Source organism: Ovis canadensis, chromosome 19 (assembly GCF_042477335.2).
Source record: "Ovis canadensis isolate MfBH-ARS-UI-01 breed Bighorn chromosome 19, ARS-UI_OviCan_v2, whole genome shotgun sequence".
Lineage (NCBI taxonomy): Eukaryota > Metazoa > Chordata > Mammalia > Artiodactyla > Bovidae > Ovis > Ovis canadensis.
The window spans coordinates 75,005,321-75,020,340 of NC_091263.1; the positions used below are offsets into that span (position 1 = coordinate 75,005,321).

The window sequence follows — 15,020 nt, forward strand, 5'->3', positions numbered from 1 at the left end:
CGGCGAGGCGGTGGCTGGATGCGCCGCGGCCCAAGATGGACGCGCCGGCGCTGCTTGCCGCCGCGGCCCCGGACGCGCTCGGGCCCCAACTCGGCGGTGGCCCCGGTCGGCCCCGCAGAGCCCCGGGCCCCGCGCGCCGCCGCCTGCTGCTGCTGAGGGAGCCCGAGGGCGGCGCGCGGGGCCCGCGCTGCGGGGAGGCCGGGCCGCCGGCCGCCGGCGGCGGCGACTCTCTGGTGGTGCTGCTGGACGTGGCGCGGGGCGCGGCCGCGGCCCCGGGGCGGCGGGAGCCGGAGCCCGAGCCCCGCGCCGCCTCGAGCCTGGCCGGCCGCCTCGCGCAGGGCCCCGGGGCCGCTGGCCCGCAGGACCTGCTGGTGCGCCTGGAGCGCGGCGTCCTCGCGCTGGCCGCGCCGTCCCGGGGCCCGGCCCCCGGCCAGGAGGCCGGCAGCCCGGCCGAGGCCCGCCGCGCGCCCGCCGGGCCCGGCTACCGATGCCCCGAGCCGCAGTGCGCGCTCGCCTTCGCCAAGAAGCACCAGCTCCAGGTGCACCTGCTCACGCACGGCAGCGGCCAGGGCCGGCGGCCCTTCAAGTGCCCGCTGGACGGCTGCGGCTGGGCCTTCACCACGTCCTACAAGCTCAAGCGGCACCTGCAGTCGCACGACAAGCTGCGGCCGTTCGGCTGCCCAGTGGGCGGCTGCGGCAAGAAGTTCACCACCGTGTACAACCTCAAGGCGCATATGAAGGCGCACGAGCAGGAGAGCCTGTTCAAGTGCGAGGTGTGCGCCGAGCGCTTCCCCACGCACGCCAAGCTCAGCTCGCACCAGCGCAGCCACTTCGAGCCCGAGAGGCCCTACAAGTGCGACTTTCCCGGTGAGCGGCGCGGGCGGGGCGCGGTGTCTCCTCTCCTCCCGACCGGGGGTCGCGGCGGCTCCCGGACCCCGCTTGGCTGCGAAGTAGCTCAGGGAATCTCGGAGCCCTCCCCCGGGTGCGGGTGCGTCCGATGAGCGAGACCACAAGGCGTCTTCCCACCGACGGAGCCGGAGGGAGGTCTAGTCACTGGGAAACGCTCAGTCCGGCTTGCGGGCGCGCACCCCGGGCTGCAGGAACGCTGGGCCGCCGCGCAGCCGGGGCGAGACATTAGGGCGCCCCAGGGGATCATCGCCCGGTGCGGCGCATCCACTTTTTATGTTGTTAAAACTTTTGTTTCGTTTGAACTTCATGGTTGTATGAAGTTCTGAAACTCGTCTTCATCTTCAGATGGAGACTCCCGGCGAGGTGGGTTCGGTGGGTGAGTGTCCATGGACTCTCCGCCCGGATAGGCGGCTCCAGCAGCGGAGGGCATGTCCCTGCGAAGGAGAGGCTGGGGGGCCGGGGCCGGCTGCGGAGCCAAGGCAGGGAATGCGGGCATGTGGGAGGCTTCTGGAGGGCCTTCCTTAAAAGAGAAGCTGGCGTGTGCGCCGGGCGATTGGTTGATGTGTTGTGGACCGGGAGTCCGCTCCGCATAGTGTCTGGGTTACCGACGTGTACTGGAATGAGGGATTCTGAAAGGGCGGAAGAAATGCCAGATGTTGGGGAATTCTCTCTGATCTTCCCCTGTGCCCTGGGCCGATCCTGTGCACCCCGTCTCCGTGGAGAGCCTGGTTGGAGAGCACTCTCTGTCCCGCACTCGGCACCTGAGGACGGCTTACAGACCGCTCTAGTGAAAAGCTCAGAGGGCGTCCTTCTGAGCACAGTGCTAGCAGGATCAGGAACCCACCTGCTTTGGGCACGGGGTCACCCTAGGGGTTTTGAGGTGAATGATCTGTGGGGAGTCTGTCCCCGGTGGGCGGAAGAGGGAGAGGGACCCGTGGAGTGTTCCAGGCCGCAGGGGCCTGAGGGCTGACCCAGGTGGAGGCTGTGGGCTGCTGAGCTGCTCCAGCTGGGGAGGATTGAGGCACTGGGTCCGGGGGCTTCTCTGTCGGTTGGGGGAGGGTGTGTCTTGCTGAGGCAGACTCCAACTTTGCTTGTTTAGATGTGTCTACCTGACGGAGGGGCAACCCAAAGTGAGGAGTGGCCAGGGCCGCTGGGGAGAGACAGATGTGTACGTGAGGAGGAGTGGGGGGCGTTTGGGGAGATGAGCTTTTCCCTGCTCATTGTCACTGGGGAGAGGAGGGGCGCCGGGCTCTGCACCCGTGGCGGCCCCAGGAGGGCTTGAGAGGGGCCATAGCGCCCACTGCTCACGGGCATCTTGCAGCCTCTTGGGTCTGCCGGCTGTGAGCACTGACCTTTCTGTCGAAGGAGAGCTGGTTGTTTAGTAGCCAAGTCTCGTCCAGCTCTGCTTCTCCATGGACAGCCTGCTTTTTCCACCAGGCTCCTCTGTCCATGGGATTTCCCAGGCAGGAATACTGGAGTGGGTTGCCATTGCCTTCTCCAGGGGATCTTCCTGATCCAGGGATCAAATCTGGGTCTCCTGCACTGCAGGAGGGGTTCTTTACTAGGGAGCCGCCAGGGAAGGAGCTGGTGGCTTCTAGCTCTCCCCAGTGGAGAGCTTAGTGATGTTTGAAGTCCCGTGGGTCAGCCTGGGTTGAAGATGCAGGTGGGAAGAGGCCGTGTAAGTGCAGAGGAGCCCGGTGACTCTTGACAGAGCAGGAAGCCCCAAGGAGACAGGCCAGAGGGAGGAGGGGCTCGCGGCAGGGGCCGCTCTGCCTCCGGGAGGACGTGCTCAGGGATGGGGGCTGGGCCTGACCCCGCAGCTGGGAGACCCTCAGGTGTCACTGCAGTGGCTGGCAGCCCTCTCAGGCTCAGCCCGACCAGACGGACTCTGGGTCCACTATCTGGTTCATCTTGTTGGGTTTACGGGTCGTTGAGTTCCCACCACACCTGGAGTGTCTGTCGTGCTGAGCTGAGAGCTGATGGCTGCCTCCGAGGACGACCGGGTGGCCACTTGGGGCAGGTGGCCTGTGAACTGCCCCGAGCCGCCCCGACTTTAGCCTCCAGGGAGGCCCTCACGTCCTCCTCCTGTCTGCCCTGGTGCCAGCGGCGCCCGGGGCGGTGACTGGGTTAGCTCTGTGACGTGCCTTCCGTCCCGCCAGTGAGCAGGCTCTGTGTTTCTCTGTTCAGGCTGCGAGAAGACGTTCATCACTGTGAGCGCTCTGTTTTCCCATAACCGGGCCCACTTCCGGGAACAAGAGCTCTTTTCCTGCTCCTTTCCGGGATGCAGCAAGCAGTACGACAAAGCCTGTCGCCTGAAAATCCACCTGAGAAGCCACACAGGTAACGAGCCAGGGACGCCCGGCCCCAGCCCGCCGTCTGCGCAGGTCCCGGTGGTAACCGTGAGTGTGGCTCTTCTTCCCTAAGGTGAGAGGCCTTTTATCTGTGACTCCGACAGTTGCAGCTGGACCTTCACCAGCATGTCTAAGCTCTTGAGGCACAAGAGGTAACCTCGCATTTGGGTTGGATTCTTCGTTTCAAAACGACTGAGTTATTGTCAGTAGCAGAAGCCTGTGGATGGGATGATCCGTGGGTTTAAGTTATAAAAAACAAGTGTGGATAACTTGGAAAGTTCAGAAAGTTTATAAGAAGAAAAACACACAGAGTCCAATCACTTTAAGGTAGCTTTTCTGTGTGTACTTGTTTTAAAGTTCAGTTGGTGTGCTTAACGCTCAGCTTGGTTTTCAGCAGAGCTGGGGTTGTAGACCGAGCCTCCCTCGTGCCACCGTCGTTTCTGTGGTGGTGGTGGTCCTTGAGGGTCCGGGCCTTGTGCAGGGGGCCCTCGGCGCTTGGCCTTTGTCCTGCGCTCGGCCTCTCAGCAGCTCTGACGCTGAAGCGCTTGTCCTCCTGTTTTGCCTGGGGGCCCAGAGAGCTGGGAGGCGTTCTGTCCTTCACCGCCGGGGCTGAGGGCGTCCATGTGGACAAAGACCGTGTGCGTGTCAGGCGAGGCCCCTGCCGCAGGGACAGCCTGTGTGGTGGTGGGTAGCTGAAGGGGAGAGGCGGCTGCTCCTTCCTGCGTGGAAGCTCTGAGTCTGACTGTGGTCGGTTCCATCAGGAAGGAGGACTTTGCCCGCGAGGGCTGGGGACCAAATCCCGGCTTCTCTGAGACGAGTCGTTTTCCCCTGCGGCGTGGAGAGCTCGTGGGTGGGTGCCTCAAGCAGAGCTGTGGCTGTGGGGGTGGCGCGCGTCGTCACCCTCACTGCCGTCTGTCCCGCAGGAAGCACGATGACGACCGCCGGTTCCCCTGCCCCGTCGAGGGCTGTGGCAAGTCTTTCACCCGGGCCGACCACCTGAAGGGCCACAGCGTCACCCACCTGGGCACCAAGCCCTTCGCCTGTCCTGTGGAAGGTGGGTGTGAGCAGCCCCACGGCTGCCTGGCGCTGTGGGTGGAAGTGTCTGAGGTGCCACGTGGGCCGGGGCGTGGGGTGGCTCGGCTGGTCCTAGCCGGGGGCGAGCATTCTGGGAGCAGAGTGCTAGCAAGCAGGTGCAGAGTCCGACCGCTGGAGCCAGGGCCGGGGGCTGTGGCTCTGCCGAGTCCCCGCTGGCCTGACGCTGTGAGGATTTGGCGTCATACTGTGGGGAAAGTGCCGTTCAGGGAGACGCTGCAGACCCACCTGAAGCTGAGCGTTCCCTGGAGCATGGCCAAGGCACCCCGGTGGTCTAACCAGACGCAGACCGGCGTCTCCGCAGGGCTCCAGCTGGGGGCGGGCCGCAGGCGCACAGCCAACGAGTGGGGTGCTGGGGACGTGGCGGCAGCCACCCAGACTGTGCTGGGGCGGGGCGGGGAGGGGTTGGAGACAGAAGCACCAGGGGGTGGGCTGAAGACGGCCTGGCCCGGCGGGGCTTCTCCTGGCAAGTGTGAGCGGCCCCGGGAAGGTGGGCAGGAGTTGGGGTCCGCAGGGATGTTTGTCGCTAGAGGGTGGTTGCCGCCTTCCCTTGGGTGGGGTAGCTTGGCAGAAGCGTGAGGACTGTGGGCATGTCTTTGTGAGGGTGTGATGCGAGTCTCGGTAGACCGCTGCACTCAGGAAGAGGTGGTCGTTGACACGTGGACACACGCATGTGCTGCTGAGCATGGAGGGAACCTGGGCGAAAGTGAGATCCTTCGGGCTGGCTGAAAGCTTCATTCAGCTTTTAAGTAAAAATGAAAGACACGTTTCTCACATTCACCAAGAACTCTATCGAACTCTTTACTCCCCATTTTGTTCAGCTACCTTCCGGCATTTTTCAGCTGGCATCATGATTCTGTCTTCCCCAAACTTTTCCCCCCCACATAGCATTCTCTATTTCAAGGTCTCATAGCCCGGTAAGAACACGGTTGCTGGCGTTTACAGGGTTTGCGGAAGCCCTTGTTTTCCCCTCCAGCCGTACTCTCTGGTTCATCTGCATCAAGAATGTCAAAAGCAGCTAGGACAATTCTTCCCGTTTTGTTTAGAAACTGGAGCAGCCCACTTCCCCACGTTCTACAGTAGCCTCATTCCATACAAACACCAGTCAAACAGAAGGCGTTCTCTGAGTCTTCATTCAGGTTCTGCGTGCGGTGGGTCACCGGAAAGCCGCGTGTGTCGGCGACTCTTGCGGATCAGCGTTGCATTCTCGCGGTATAGTCCCATCAGTGGGCCAGCGTTTCCTGTGCCCTCTGTCCTTTTTTCTTTAACTTTCCATTTTATCTTGGAGGCCACCTAATTAGTCCTTAGCAGTGTTGTGAGAGTTTCAGGTAGATGATGAAGGGACCCGCCGCGCACACACACGCGCGCGTCCCTTCTCCCCCAGCCCCCCCCCCCGGCGGCCCCGTGACCCTGAGCGGAGCCCTGTGTGCTGTGCAGTGGGGCCTTGTTGCTCACGTGTGTGAAACACGCAGCGTGTGCACAGGGCGCCCCACCCCTCCCTCCATCCTCCCCCGGCACCCATAAGCTCGTTCTCCAAGCCTGCGAGTCTGTTTCCGCTCCGTGAGTGAGCGCGTGTGCACCATTGCTTTTCCAGACCCCACTTGCGGGGGGTGCCATAGGATATGTCTCCTCCTCTCCCTTCACCTGGCGGGAGAGCCTCGGGGCCCCCACGCTCTGCAGGTGGCATCGCGTCGTCACGTGCAGTGGCTGCCTATTAGTCCACGGGGGGCTCGTCCCACGTCTCCCATACCCGTCCCTCTGTCGATGGACAGCTGGCCTCCACCTCCTGGCTCTTGCAGACGGTGCTGCGGTGAACGCTGCGGCGCGTGTATCCTTTGGGATCGTGTTTTTCTCCAGATACGTGCTCCTGAGTGGGGTTGCAGGGTCGTATGGTAGCTCTGTTTTTTGTTGTTTAAGGGCCTCCACACTGTTGGATAGTGGCCGCACCAGTTTACATTTCCACCAGCAGTGCAGGAGGTTCCGTTCCCTCCACGTCCTCGCCTGCGTTTACTCTTTGTGGATTTGATGAGCTGTGTGTGCCTGAGCCGGGCCTTTCTGCAGTTGCGGTGAGCAGGGGCTGCTCATCGCTGTGGGCTGCGGCGGCTTCTCTCACTGTGGCGCGTGGCCTTCCGGAGCACAGGCCCAGCAGCCTGGCGCCTGTGTGGCTCTAGTCGCTCGGGGGCGGGTGGGATCTTCCCCGGCCAGCCGTTGAAGTTGCCTCTCCTGCATCGACAGGCGGCTTCTTCCCCACTGAGCCGTCAGGGGGGCCCTGTTTATGGATGTTTTGGTGATGGCCCTCCTGAGTGGTGTGGAGTGCTACCTCACTGACGTTTTCATTTGCATTTCTCTGATAATTAGCGATATGGAGTGTCTTTTCCTGTGCCTCTTGGCCATCTGTATGTCATCCTTGGAGAAATGTCCATTTAGGTCTTCTGACCGTTTTCTGGTTGGGTTCTTTGTTTTGATGATGCTAAGCCTCAAGAGCTGCTTATAAATTTTGGAGGCTGATTCCGTGTAAGTTGCATCACTTGCAAATATCTTCTCCCTTTCTGTGGGTTGTCTTTTTGTTCTGTGGTTTCCTCTGCTATGCAGGCGCTTTTGAGTTTAGGTAGGTCCCCCTTTTTAAAAATTTTTGTTTTTATTTCCATTATTCTGAGAGATGGATTGAAAAGATACTGTTGCAATCCATTTCAGAGCATGTTCTGTTTTCCTCCAGGAGTTGTATAGTGTCTAGTGTCCGTTTAGGTCTTTAATCTGTTTGGAGCTTACCTTTGTGCATGGTGTGAAAGAATGATCTAATTCCTTTTTTTTTTTTTAGCATGTAGCTGTCCAGCTTTCCCAGCACCGTTTGTTGAAGAGACTGTCTTTGCCACATTGTGGAGTCTTGTCTCCTTTGTTGCTGGTTAATTGCCTGTTTGGTGTGTGGGTTTATTTCTGGGCTTTCTATCCTGTTCATTGATCTGTATTTCTGTTTTTGTGCCTGGACCATACTGTTTTGATGCCTGTAGCTTTGTAGTATAATCCGAACGAAGTCAAGGAGCGTGAGTCCTCCAGCTCTGTTTTTCTTTCTCAAGATTGTTTTGATGATTCAGGGTCTTTTGTGTCTTCATACAAATTATTAAAAAAATTTTTTTTGTTATAGTTCTGTGAAAAATGTTGTTGGTGATTTGATAGGGATTGCACTGAATCTGTCGGAGAAGGCAACGGCAGCCCACTCCAGTACTGTTGCCTGGAAAATCCCATGGGTGGAGGAGCCTGGTGGGCTGCAGTCCATGGGGTCACGAAGACTTGGACATGACTGAGTGACTTGACTTTCACTTTTCACTTTCATGCATTGGAGAAGGAAATGGCAACCCACTCCAGTGTTCTTGCCTGGAGAATCCCGGGGACGGGGGAGCCTGGCGGGCTGACGCAACTGAAGCGGCTTGGCGGCGGCGGCGGCAGCGCTGAATCTCTGGATTGCCTGGGTGGTAGTCTGTTGTTCTGACAGTATCGGTTCTTTGGCTCCATGGCCGTGGCATATTTGTTCGCATCTTTGCTTCCACCAGCGTCTCACAGCGTTTGGAGGCGTGTCTTCGTCTCTTCCACCAGCGTCTCACAGCGTTTGGAGGCGTGTCTTTGTCTCTTTAGGGAGGTTTATTCCTGCGTAGTGTATTTTTCTAACGTGGCGAGCGGCCTCGCTCCCTGAATCCCCTTCTGGCCTCTCGGTGCCTGTAGAGACGCGGCAGGTGGCTGTGTGTGGCTCTCTAAGCTGCAGCCTCCCCAGGTCCCCTGGTGGCTCGGGCAGCTTTCTGGTGGCATCTTCAGGGCCTTCTGTGTGCAGCGTCGTGTCACCTGCAGACAGTGCCAGCTCGCAGTCTTCTTGTCCAGCTTTGAGCTCCCTTGGCGGCGTCTTCTTCTGCTGGCCCTAGCTAGTGCTTGCAAAGGTGTGCTGAATGACAGTGGCAAGGGTGGACGCCCGTGTCTTGTTCCTGATCTTAGAGGAAGTGCTCTCCGCATTTCACCGTCGCGTGTGATGTCAGCATGTGCAGGGAAGTGACGGTTTGCCGCATGTGGCCTTCGTTATGCTGAGATGTGCTCCTTCTGTGCTCACCTTCTGGAGTGTTTATCATAAGTGGATGTTGGATTTGTCAGAAGCTCTTTCTGCACCATTGAGGTAACCATTCTTCCACTTTCGGCGTGGTGTGTCACACTGATTGATGTGTGGGTCTTGAAAACCCTTGCATCCCTGGGAAGGATCCCACTAGATTGCATGTGTGACCCTTTTAATGTGCTGTTGGATTCCAGTTGCTCATTTTTCATCTTTTTGAGCAAAGAGCTCTTCCAGATGCCTTCTGAAGCCTTCCGGGGAATTGAAATTTCTTCCACTGAGAGAGTCTTGTGCAGATCAAGTAAATGGACCTCTGAAGGTGCGGTGTCTGGTTAGTAGGGAGGGTGAGTCAGAACTTCGCAGCCGAGCCGTGACAGTTTTTGTCTGGTCATCGAAGAACCCCACCGTCTTGCTTATCCTGAGGGCAGAGCATGTGCTTTCTGCTGCCTGACTCCACGCGCTTCCTCCTTGGGTGCTGCTGTTGGCCTTGCTGGAGCCGTGCTCGTTGGAACGAATCGTCTGGTTTTCTGGAAGGAGCCCATAACAGAGGACTCCCTTCCAGCCCCGCCACATTCCTGACGTTGCCTTCTAGGACGAAGACCAGCCTTGCCGTGGCGGGTGGTGGCTCGCGTCACTTGCCCCACGAGCTCGTCCGCTCCACGCCCTCGTACAGCATGCACTTGCCATCGCTTGTCGTAATGTGTTTTGAAAGTGGACAGTTTCCATTACGTTTCAGTAGAGAGTCCTGTGTAGAGTATGGTCAGGAAGGTTTGTTTGCTTGTGTGGAACCCAGACTTCGAAGCAATGACTGTAACCAAGGCGGTACAGGAGACTCTCACGGCGGGTGGGTGTTGAGCGTGTCTGCTGTCCCCCACGTGGCATACCATCGGTTGTCCTCAGGATTTGAGTTCAGTTGCTTTCAACTCCAGCCGATCTCCCCAGCCGTGGAGCAGTGTCCAGCAGGGAGCCTCCACATCTGATCAGCAGCTGCACCTTCTCTGTACACTGCGCAAACCTCTTTCTGTGTCTCAGCTGCATTTTTATTTTCTCGAAATAACAAAGCGTGATATGCTGGAACTGTTACTTTCTCTCTTCCATCTTGGCTACACAGAAATTCACCAGTCTTGGTGCCTTTTTTGTTTGTTTTTATGCACACCGGTTCGACAGCTGTCACGATACACTCTAACAGAATTGTTTGGATGAAGTCACAGACAGTGGCGCAGCACTGTAGCCTTCTTAGGGAGAAAGTCGAACGAGCCCTTGGGCCACCCGACATCTTGCTCTCTGTTGAATTTGCAAGTTTCTACAGCCGGAAGCTGCCTTCTGGCAGGAGCTGGGAGGACGTCCCTGCTGTGGTCAGGCCAGTCCTCAGCAGAGCGGTGTGACCGGAGGTCAGTTCAGAGCTGTCTCAGAGGCAGCCAATCCTGGCTCCTGCGGCTCAGGACCCTCTTTCCCTGTAAGAACCCCTCCCGTCCCGAGCCATCCTTCCTGACCTGGGAGCACCGTCCCATCCTCGCTTTACGGACAGACAGCACACGCGGAGCCGTCCGCTCCCTCCCACCCTGCCGTAGACCCTTGGCCTCAGGCCTTCATGGCTCTGACGGGCCTGCCCCTCGTCACCTGGAAGGTGACGTCTCTCCTGAGACCTGTTCCTGTCTTGCAGGCGGATGCCACCCTCGGGCCCAGAGTGCTGGGCAGCCCGGCCCTGTCTACCTTGGTGGGCTGCTGTCTGCCTCGGCGAGGGCAGCTGACTGCCTGCTGCCGTGCCGAGCTCTGGCGGTGGGGCCTGGGCCTTGGAGGCTGGGCAACAGCCTCTGCGGGTTGCTGATTCCCTGTGTCCCAGCACCATCTGTGCTGTGAGACCCTGGTGGGCGTGGGCCACCAGCCAGGCAGGCCCAGGTCCGGCCCCCTCCTCCTGGTTCTCGGCCGTCTGCCCAAACCACCTGGCAGCGGCTTCTTAGTGGAAGCCTTGAGGACTTCTCCACAGGAGGAGGTCACTTCTGGGGTCAGTGGGGGCGATCTGCAGCCTGGATGTCTTGGGGTCGTGGGTTTTCCTCCGGTAGCAGCGTAGCAGAGGTGGGCGGTGTGACTCGGGAGATGCTGGCGTGGCCTCGAGGCTGGGGGGCAGCCGCATGTCACACCCGGGGCACCTGCAGCCTTCAGGGCATCTTGGCGCTGCCCGGGGCCGGGGCCTGGCGCCTCACACGGCTGTCCTCTCTCCCCAGGGTGCTGCGCCAGATTCTCGGCGCGGAGCAGCCTCTACATCCACGCCAAGAAGCACCTGCAGGATGTGGCTCCCCCGAAGAGCAGGTGTCCGGTGTCCAGCTGCGACCGGCTCTTTGCCTCCAAGCACAGCATGAAGGCCCACGTGCTCAGGCAGCACCGCCGGCACCCAGGTGGGCCCCTGGCGGCCGCGGGCGCGGCTGCAGCTGCTCGCTGCGTCCTGGACGCCTGGCCCGGGGCCACGGCTGCCTTGCCTGCACACCCGCGTCCGCTGGTGCCACCCCGACCCTCTTGCCCGCCACTCTCGGGCTTCCCCCGCCTGGCCTGGCCAGGCAGGGCTCCTGAAGCTCGCCTTGGCCTCGTCCTGTGTGCCGAGCTGCCCCTCCGGCTGCTCCTGTCCAGCCCTGCCCAGGACAGCCGTGGGGTCAGAACAGACTGTTCCTGGACAAGCACGCGGGCAGAGCGCAAACAGCGACGAGTCCCACGGTGACTCTGCACAGGGCCATGGCCGTCCTGCCCCCCGGCGCTGGGCACTTGGCAGCCTTTCCGACCGTGAGCCCAGGCCCCCAGGCGTGGCGGGCAGGGCCTGGGTGCTGCACAGCGGCCTCTCGCCGCATCCATCCCGCCGCCTGTTCCCCAGGGCCTGGTGGGTGTGCTGCTCATGCAGGGCCTCGCGGGTGAAGTCCTGGCTGCAGTCCCCTGAGCGGCTGCCGCTGGGCTCTGCCCAGGTCTGCCTGCCCGCCTTGGGCATAGCCCCCGCCCTGCTCTGTGATGCTGGGAGGGGGAGTGGGATGCAGGGCGTGTCAGGAAGGGGACTGGGAGTGTCCACGCCTGTGAGGTGATGTGGCCTCGTGTGAGGTGACGTGGCCTCGTGTGAGGCGACGTGGCCTCGTGTGAGGCGTGGACGTCCCAGGTCTGTGAGGTGATGTGGCCTCGTGTGAAGTGTGGACGTCCCGGGTCTGAGGTGACATGGCCTCGTGTTGGGCAGGTGAGGGGGTCTGTTGTGAGTGGTAGGTATTCACGGCTCGACGTGACTGTAGGTGCTGGGGAGTGTGTGTCTGTTGTGGAGGAACCCTGCCTCACGGTGTTCCTGGTGGGGTCACGCTGGATGGAGGTGAGGCAGGGCCGTGCTGCTCTGAGGGAGCTGGTTGCCTTCACGTGGCCGGTGCTAGTGCTTGTGTGCAGCTTGTGAATATCTGCCTCTCGCATGTGGCAGGTCTCCAGTAAACTCTTACAGAATTAACAAAATGTTAAATAAGGTATTTACGAGCAAGTTGGTATTTCTTGATGTTTGCCTGGATTCAGTTCAGTTCAGTCATTCAGTTGTGTCCGACTCTCTGTGACCCCATGGACTGCAGCACACCAGGCCTCCCTGTCCATCACCAGCTCCCAGAGTCCACCCAAACTCATGTCCATTGAGTCAGTGATGCCATCCAGCCATCTCATCCTGTGTCGTCCCCTCTCCTCCTGCCTTCAATCTTTCCCAGCATCAGGGTCTTTTCCAGTGAGTCAGCTCTTCGCATCAGGTGGCCAAAGTATTGGAGTTTCAGCTTCAACATCAGACCTTCCAGTGAACACCCAGGACTGATCTTTAGGATGGACTGGTTGGATCTCCTTGCAGTCCAAGGGACTCTCAAGAGTCTTCTGCAACACCACAGTCCAAAGGCATCAATTCTTCGGCGCCCAGCTTTCTTTATGGTCCAGTTCTCGCGTCCGTACGTGACCACAGGAAAACCATATTATCTTTCTTGATTTATTCATAGGGAGCTGAATCAGCAAGGTTGTCTAGGAAACTGGAAAGTTTTGAGAAGGAGACGTATTTCCATTTTTACCATCTTCAGAGAGGCCCTGCCGTCTCTCCAGAATGTTCCCTGGTGCTGGGTGATCGTCGAGGCCCCGGTGGGTGGGCCCAGCATCTGAGCTCCGTAGCAGCATAGCCGCAGGCAGAGGCTCTCCGCGTGGCTGTCCTCCGTTTGCTCGGGGACAGCGTCTGGCAGCTTTCCTCCCTGGGTCCCCAGTGGAACCTCGTAGCTGCTCTGCTGCAGTGCCCACGGGGTGGTGTGAGCTCAGGGCCCGCTCCGGGTTGGGGGTGCTGGTGCTGCAGGAGAGGCCTCTCGCAGCCCTCCTGGCTCCTTTGCCAGATTCTCGCACTCCTGTCTCCCTGGTGGCCTGGTGCCTGGCGAGTGCTCACCAGGGCTGGGATGGTGGCTGCCCTTGGGTCTGAACTCCAGCGTGAGCGTCCAGTGGCGTCGGTCAGTGTTGGCACCGCCCCTTCTCCCCAGGGTGGCCTCACGGCTGGCCTCCCTTCCCCGAGGAGCAGCTACTCGAGTGCTGGGCGCCGGCGCCGCTGTGGTCGGGGGAGCCCGCCTGGGGGCTGAGCCTGTGCCTGCCGTGGGGCGGGGGCGTCTGGAAACAGGGCGGCTCCCCAAGCCTGTTGGGAGCCGCTCGGTCCAGGGGGCCGCAGCCTGGGTTCAGTGCACGGGGCCTACCGTGTGTCTCTGCAGGCTGGCCGGCCAGCTGGTCCCCACTATCCTCCCTGTTCTCCCCCTCAAGCTCGGGAGAGGCGGAGACCAGGCTGAGAGGTGGCCTGACACGGCTGACCCCAGAAGGGTCCCCGAGCCGCAGGATCAGTGCGGCCTGAGGTCGGAGGTTCGTGCTCTGTGAGGGACACGGTCTCCACGGGCACTGCGGGGCCGTGCGTGTGACGGGTGTGAAGCCTGAAGGACTCAGGGTGAAACTTTCTCTCACTATTACTTGGGGAGCATCAGTGGCTGGGGGAAGACCCAGGGGCTCGAGGCTCTGAACCCCCATGCGGGCACCCGGGCATCCCCCGCGGCTCCTCCCTGCGGAGTGTGGCACCTTCGGGGGCTGGCAGGGGCTGCGGAGTCCGGTCCGCGCCTCTTCGGTGTGCCCCGCCCGCGTCGCAAGCGCAGACAGCCCTCCCATCTCTGATCACCGTGTTCCTTCCTTTTCAGACCTCTTCCCTCCACTGGGGGCTCCGAGCACGCTGACGCCTGGCGGTGACCCCGGCAGCCCCGGGCAGGGCGAGTTCAGCCACGTGGACCTTGCGGTTCTCTTCTCCGACCCGCCGGCTGACGGCAGTGCCGCCCCCGGGCCCCCCGACGCAGCTCTGGGCCCTGGGATCCTGACCGTCGACGTGACTCCTGCGGGTGCCTCTCTTGGAGGGGACCTACCTGCCGGTCAGGCTTCCTTTGGGCCGATGGACCCGCTGGTCTTCGTGGCCCACAGTGACGTCCCGCCTGGCCCGGACAGCCCCCTCGTCCTTGGGACAGCAGCCGTGGGTTTCCAGCAGGGCGGCCTCGCCGCGGACGATTTGCCGGCCATGGGCACAGGGACCCTGGGCTGTCTGGTGGCTGTGCCCGTGAAGAGCTTGGATCAGGACCCCCAGGCTCTGACCCCGAGCGGCCCCCAGGGAGCCAGCAGCGCTCCGGAGCCCCTGGTGTCCATCAAGATGGAGCCAGACTCGCCCCCCCGCGCCCAGCCCGGCTGGCAGCAGCAGCTGGGCGAAGGGGCGTTGCAGCCTGCAGAGTCCAGCCCCTCGGAGCAGCGTGGTCCTCGGAGAGACACCGGGCTCGTGGCGGGGACCAGCGGCTTCTACCTGGTACGAGGCACCCTGGGGTCGCCGGCTCCTAGCTCGGCTCCTGCCCCGCCGTGTGGTGTCCTGGATTGACCCTCTACTGCAGACGCTTCCTAGGGGCCTGCGAGAGCGTGGAGCCCCGGCTACAAGTCTGGAAACCTGAATTCCCGTCTCGAATCTGGAACAGACTAGTGCTTATGACCTTGAGCAAATCGCTTAACTTGTCCGAGCCATCAGTCCTCAGTTATTTCTGAAACGAGGGGCTTCGACACGATTTCCAAGGTCTTCTGAGCGCTGGGGTTTGGGGGATGATGTGTCTTTTCCTGAGAAAAGCTGGGACGTTCATAACGTTGACGTGTCCTGGTGGTTGAGCGTCTCACACAACGGCAGGTCCTCAGACGGACTCCTGACAGAGGAACTGCAGCGTCAACAGTGTCTGAAGGTTCATGGACGTGAAAACCAGGAAGAATTACCCGTTAGGACTGACGAGAAAAGGAGAGTGGTCTGGGAGCTCTGTCTCCGGAGGGCCATGACGCCTCTCCGCTTGTGAGGCCTGACGCTGGCGCGCTGTGACTGCGCTCACGTCAGTTACCTGTTTACTGTAACTGAGAGTAACTTACGCAGAGTCTTGGGACAGTCTGTTTCCTCAGCCTCAGGTGGGAGCAGTCAAGTAGGTTTCTCTTTGTGGTGCAGGTTAAATTCAATAGTGATGTTTATGTTCAAAAAGTTAAATCTCACTTGGCCACGATTTAACGAA

The 15,020-nt window shown here is 60.6% G+C and overlaps 1 protein-coding gene across 12 annotated transcripts in view; it reads left to right on the forward strand.

The window, feature by feature from the left end:
• The window catches only part of ZXDC (ZXD family zinc finger C), a 23,624-nt gene continuing 8,604 nt past the window's right edge, over positions 1–15,020 (forward strand). For 7 of the 12 annotated variants that reach the window (XM_069560668.1, XM_069560670.1, XM_069560671.1 and 4 more), the window contains exons 1-6: positions 1–867; positions 3,097–3,249; positions 3,334–3,412; positions 4,184–4,314; positions 10,668–10,838; positions 13,641–14,287. In XM_069560668.1, coding sequence (XP_069416769.1) covers positions 36–867; positions 3,097–3,249; positions 3,334–3,412; positions 4,184–4,314; positions 10,668–10,838; positions 13,641–14,287 — 2,013 coding nt within the window. In that variant the 5' untranslated portion in view covers positions 1–35. Of the gene's footprint in view, positions 868–3,096; positions 3,250–3,333; positions 3,413–4,183; positions 4,315–10,667; positions 10,839–13,640; positions 14,934–15,020 lie in introns of all 12 variants that reach the window. The other 5 variants (XR_011445974.1, XR_011445975.1, XM_069560674.1 and 2 more) reach the window with 4 other exon arrangements.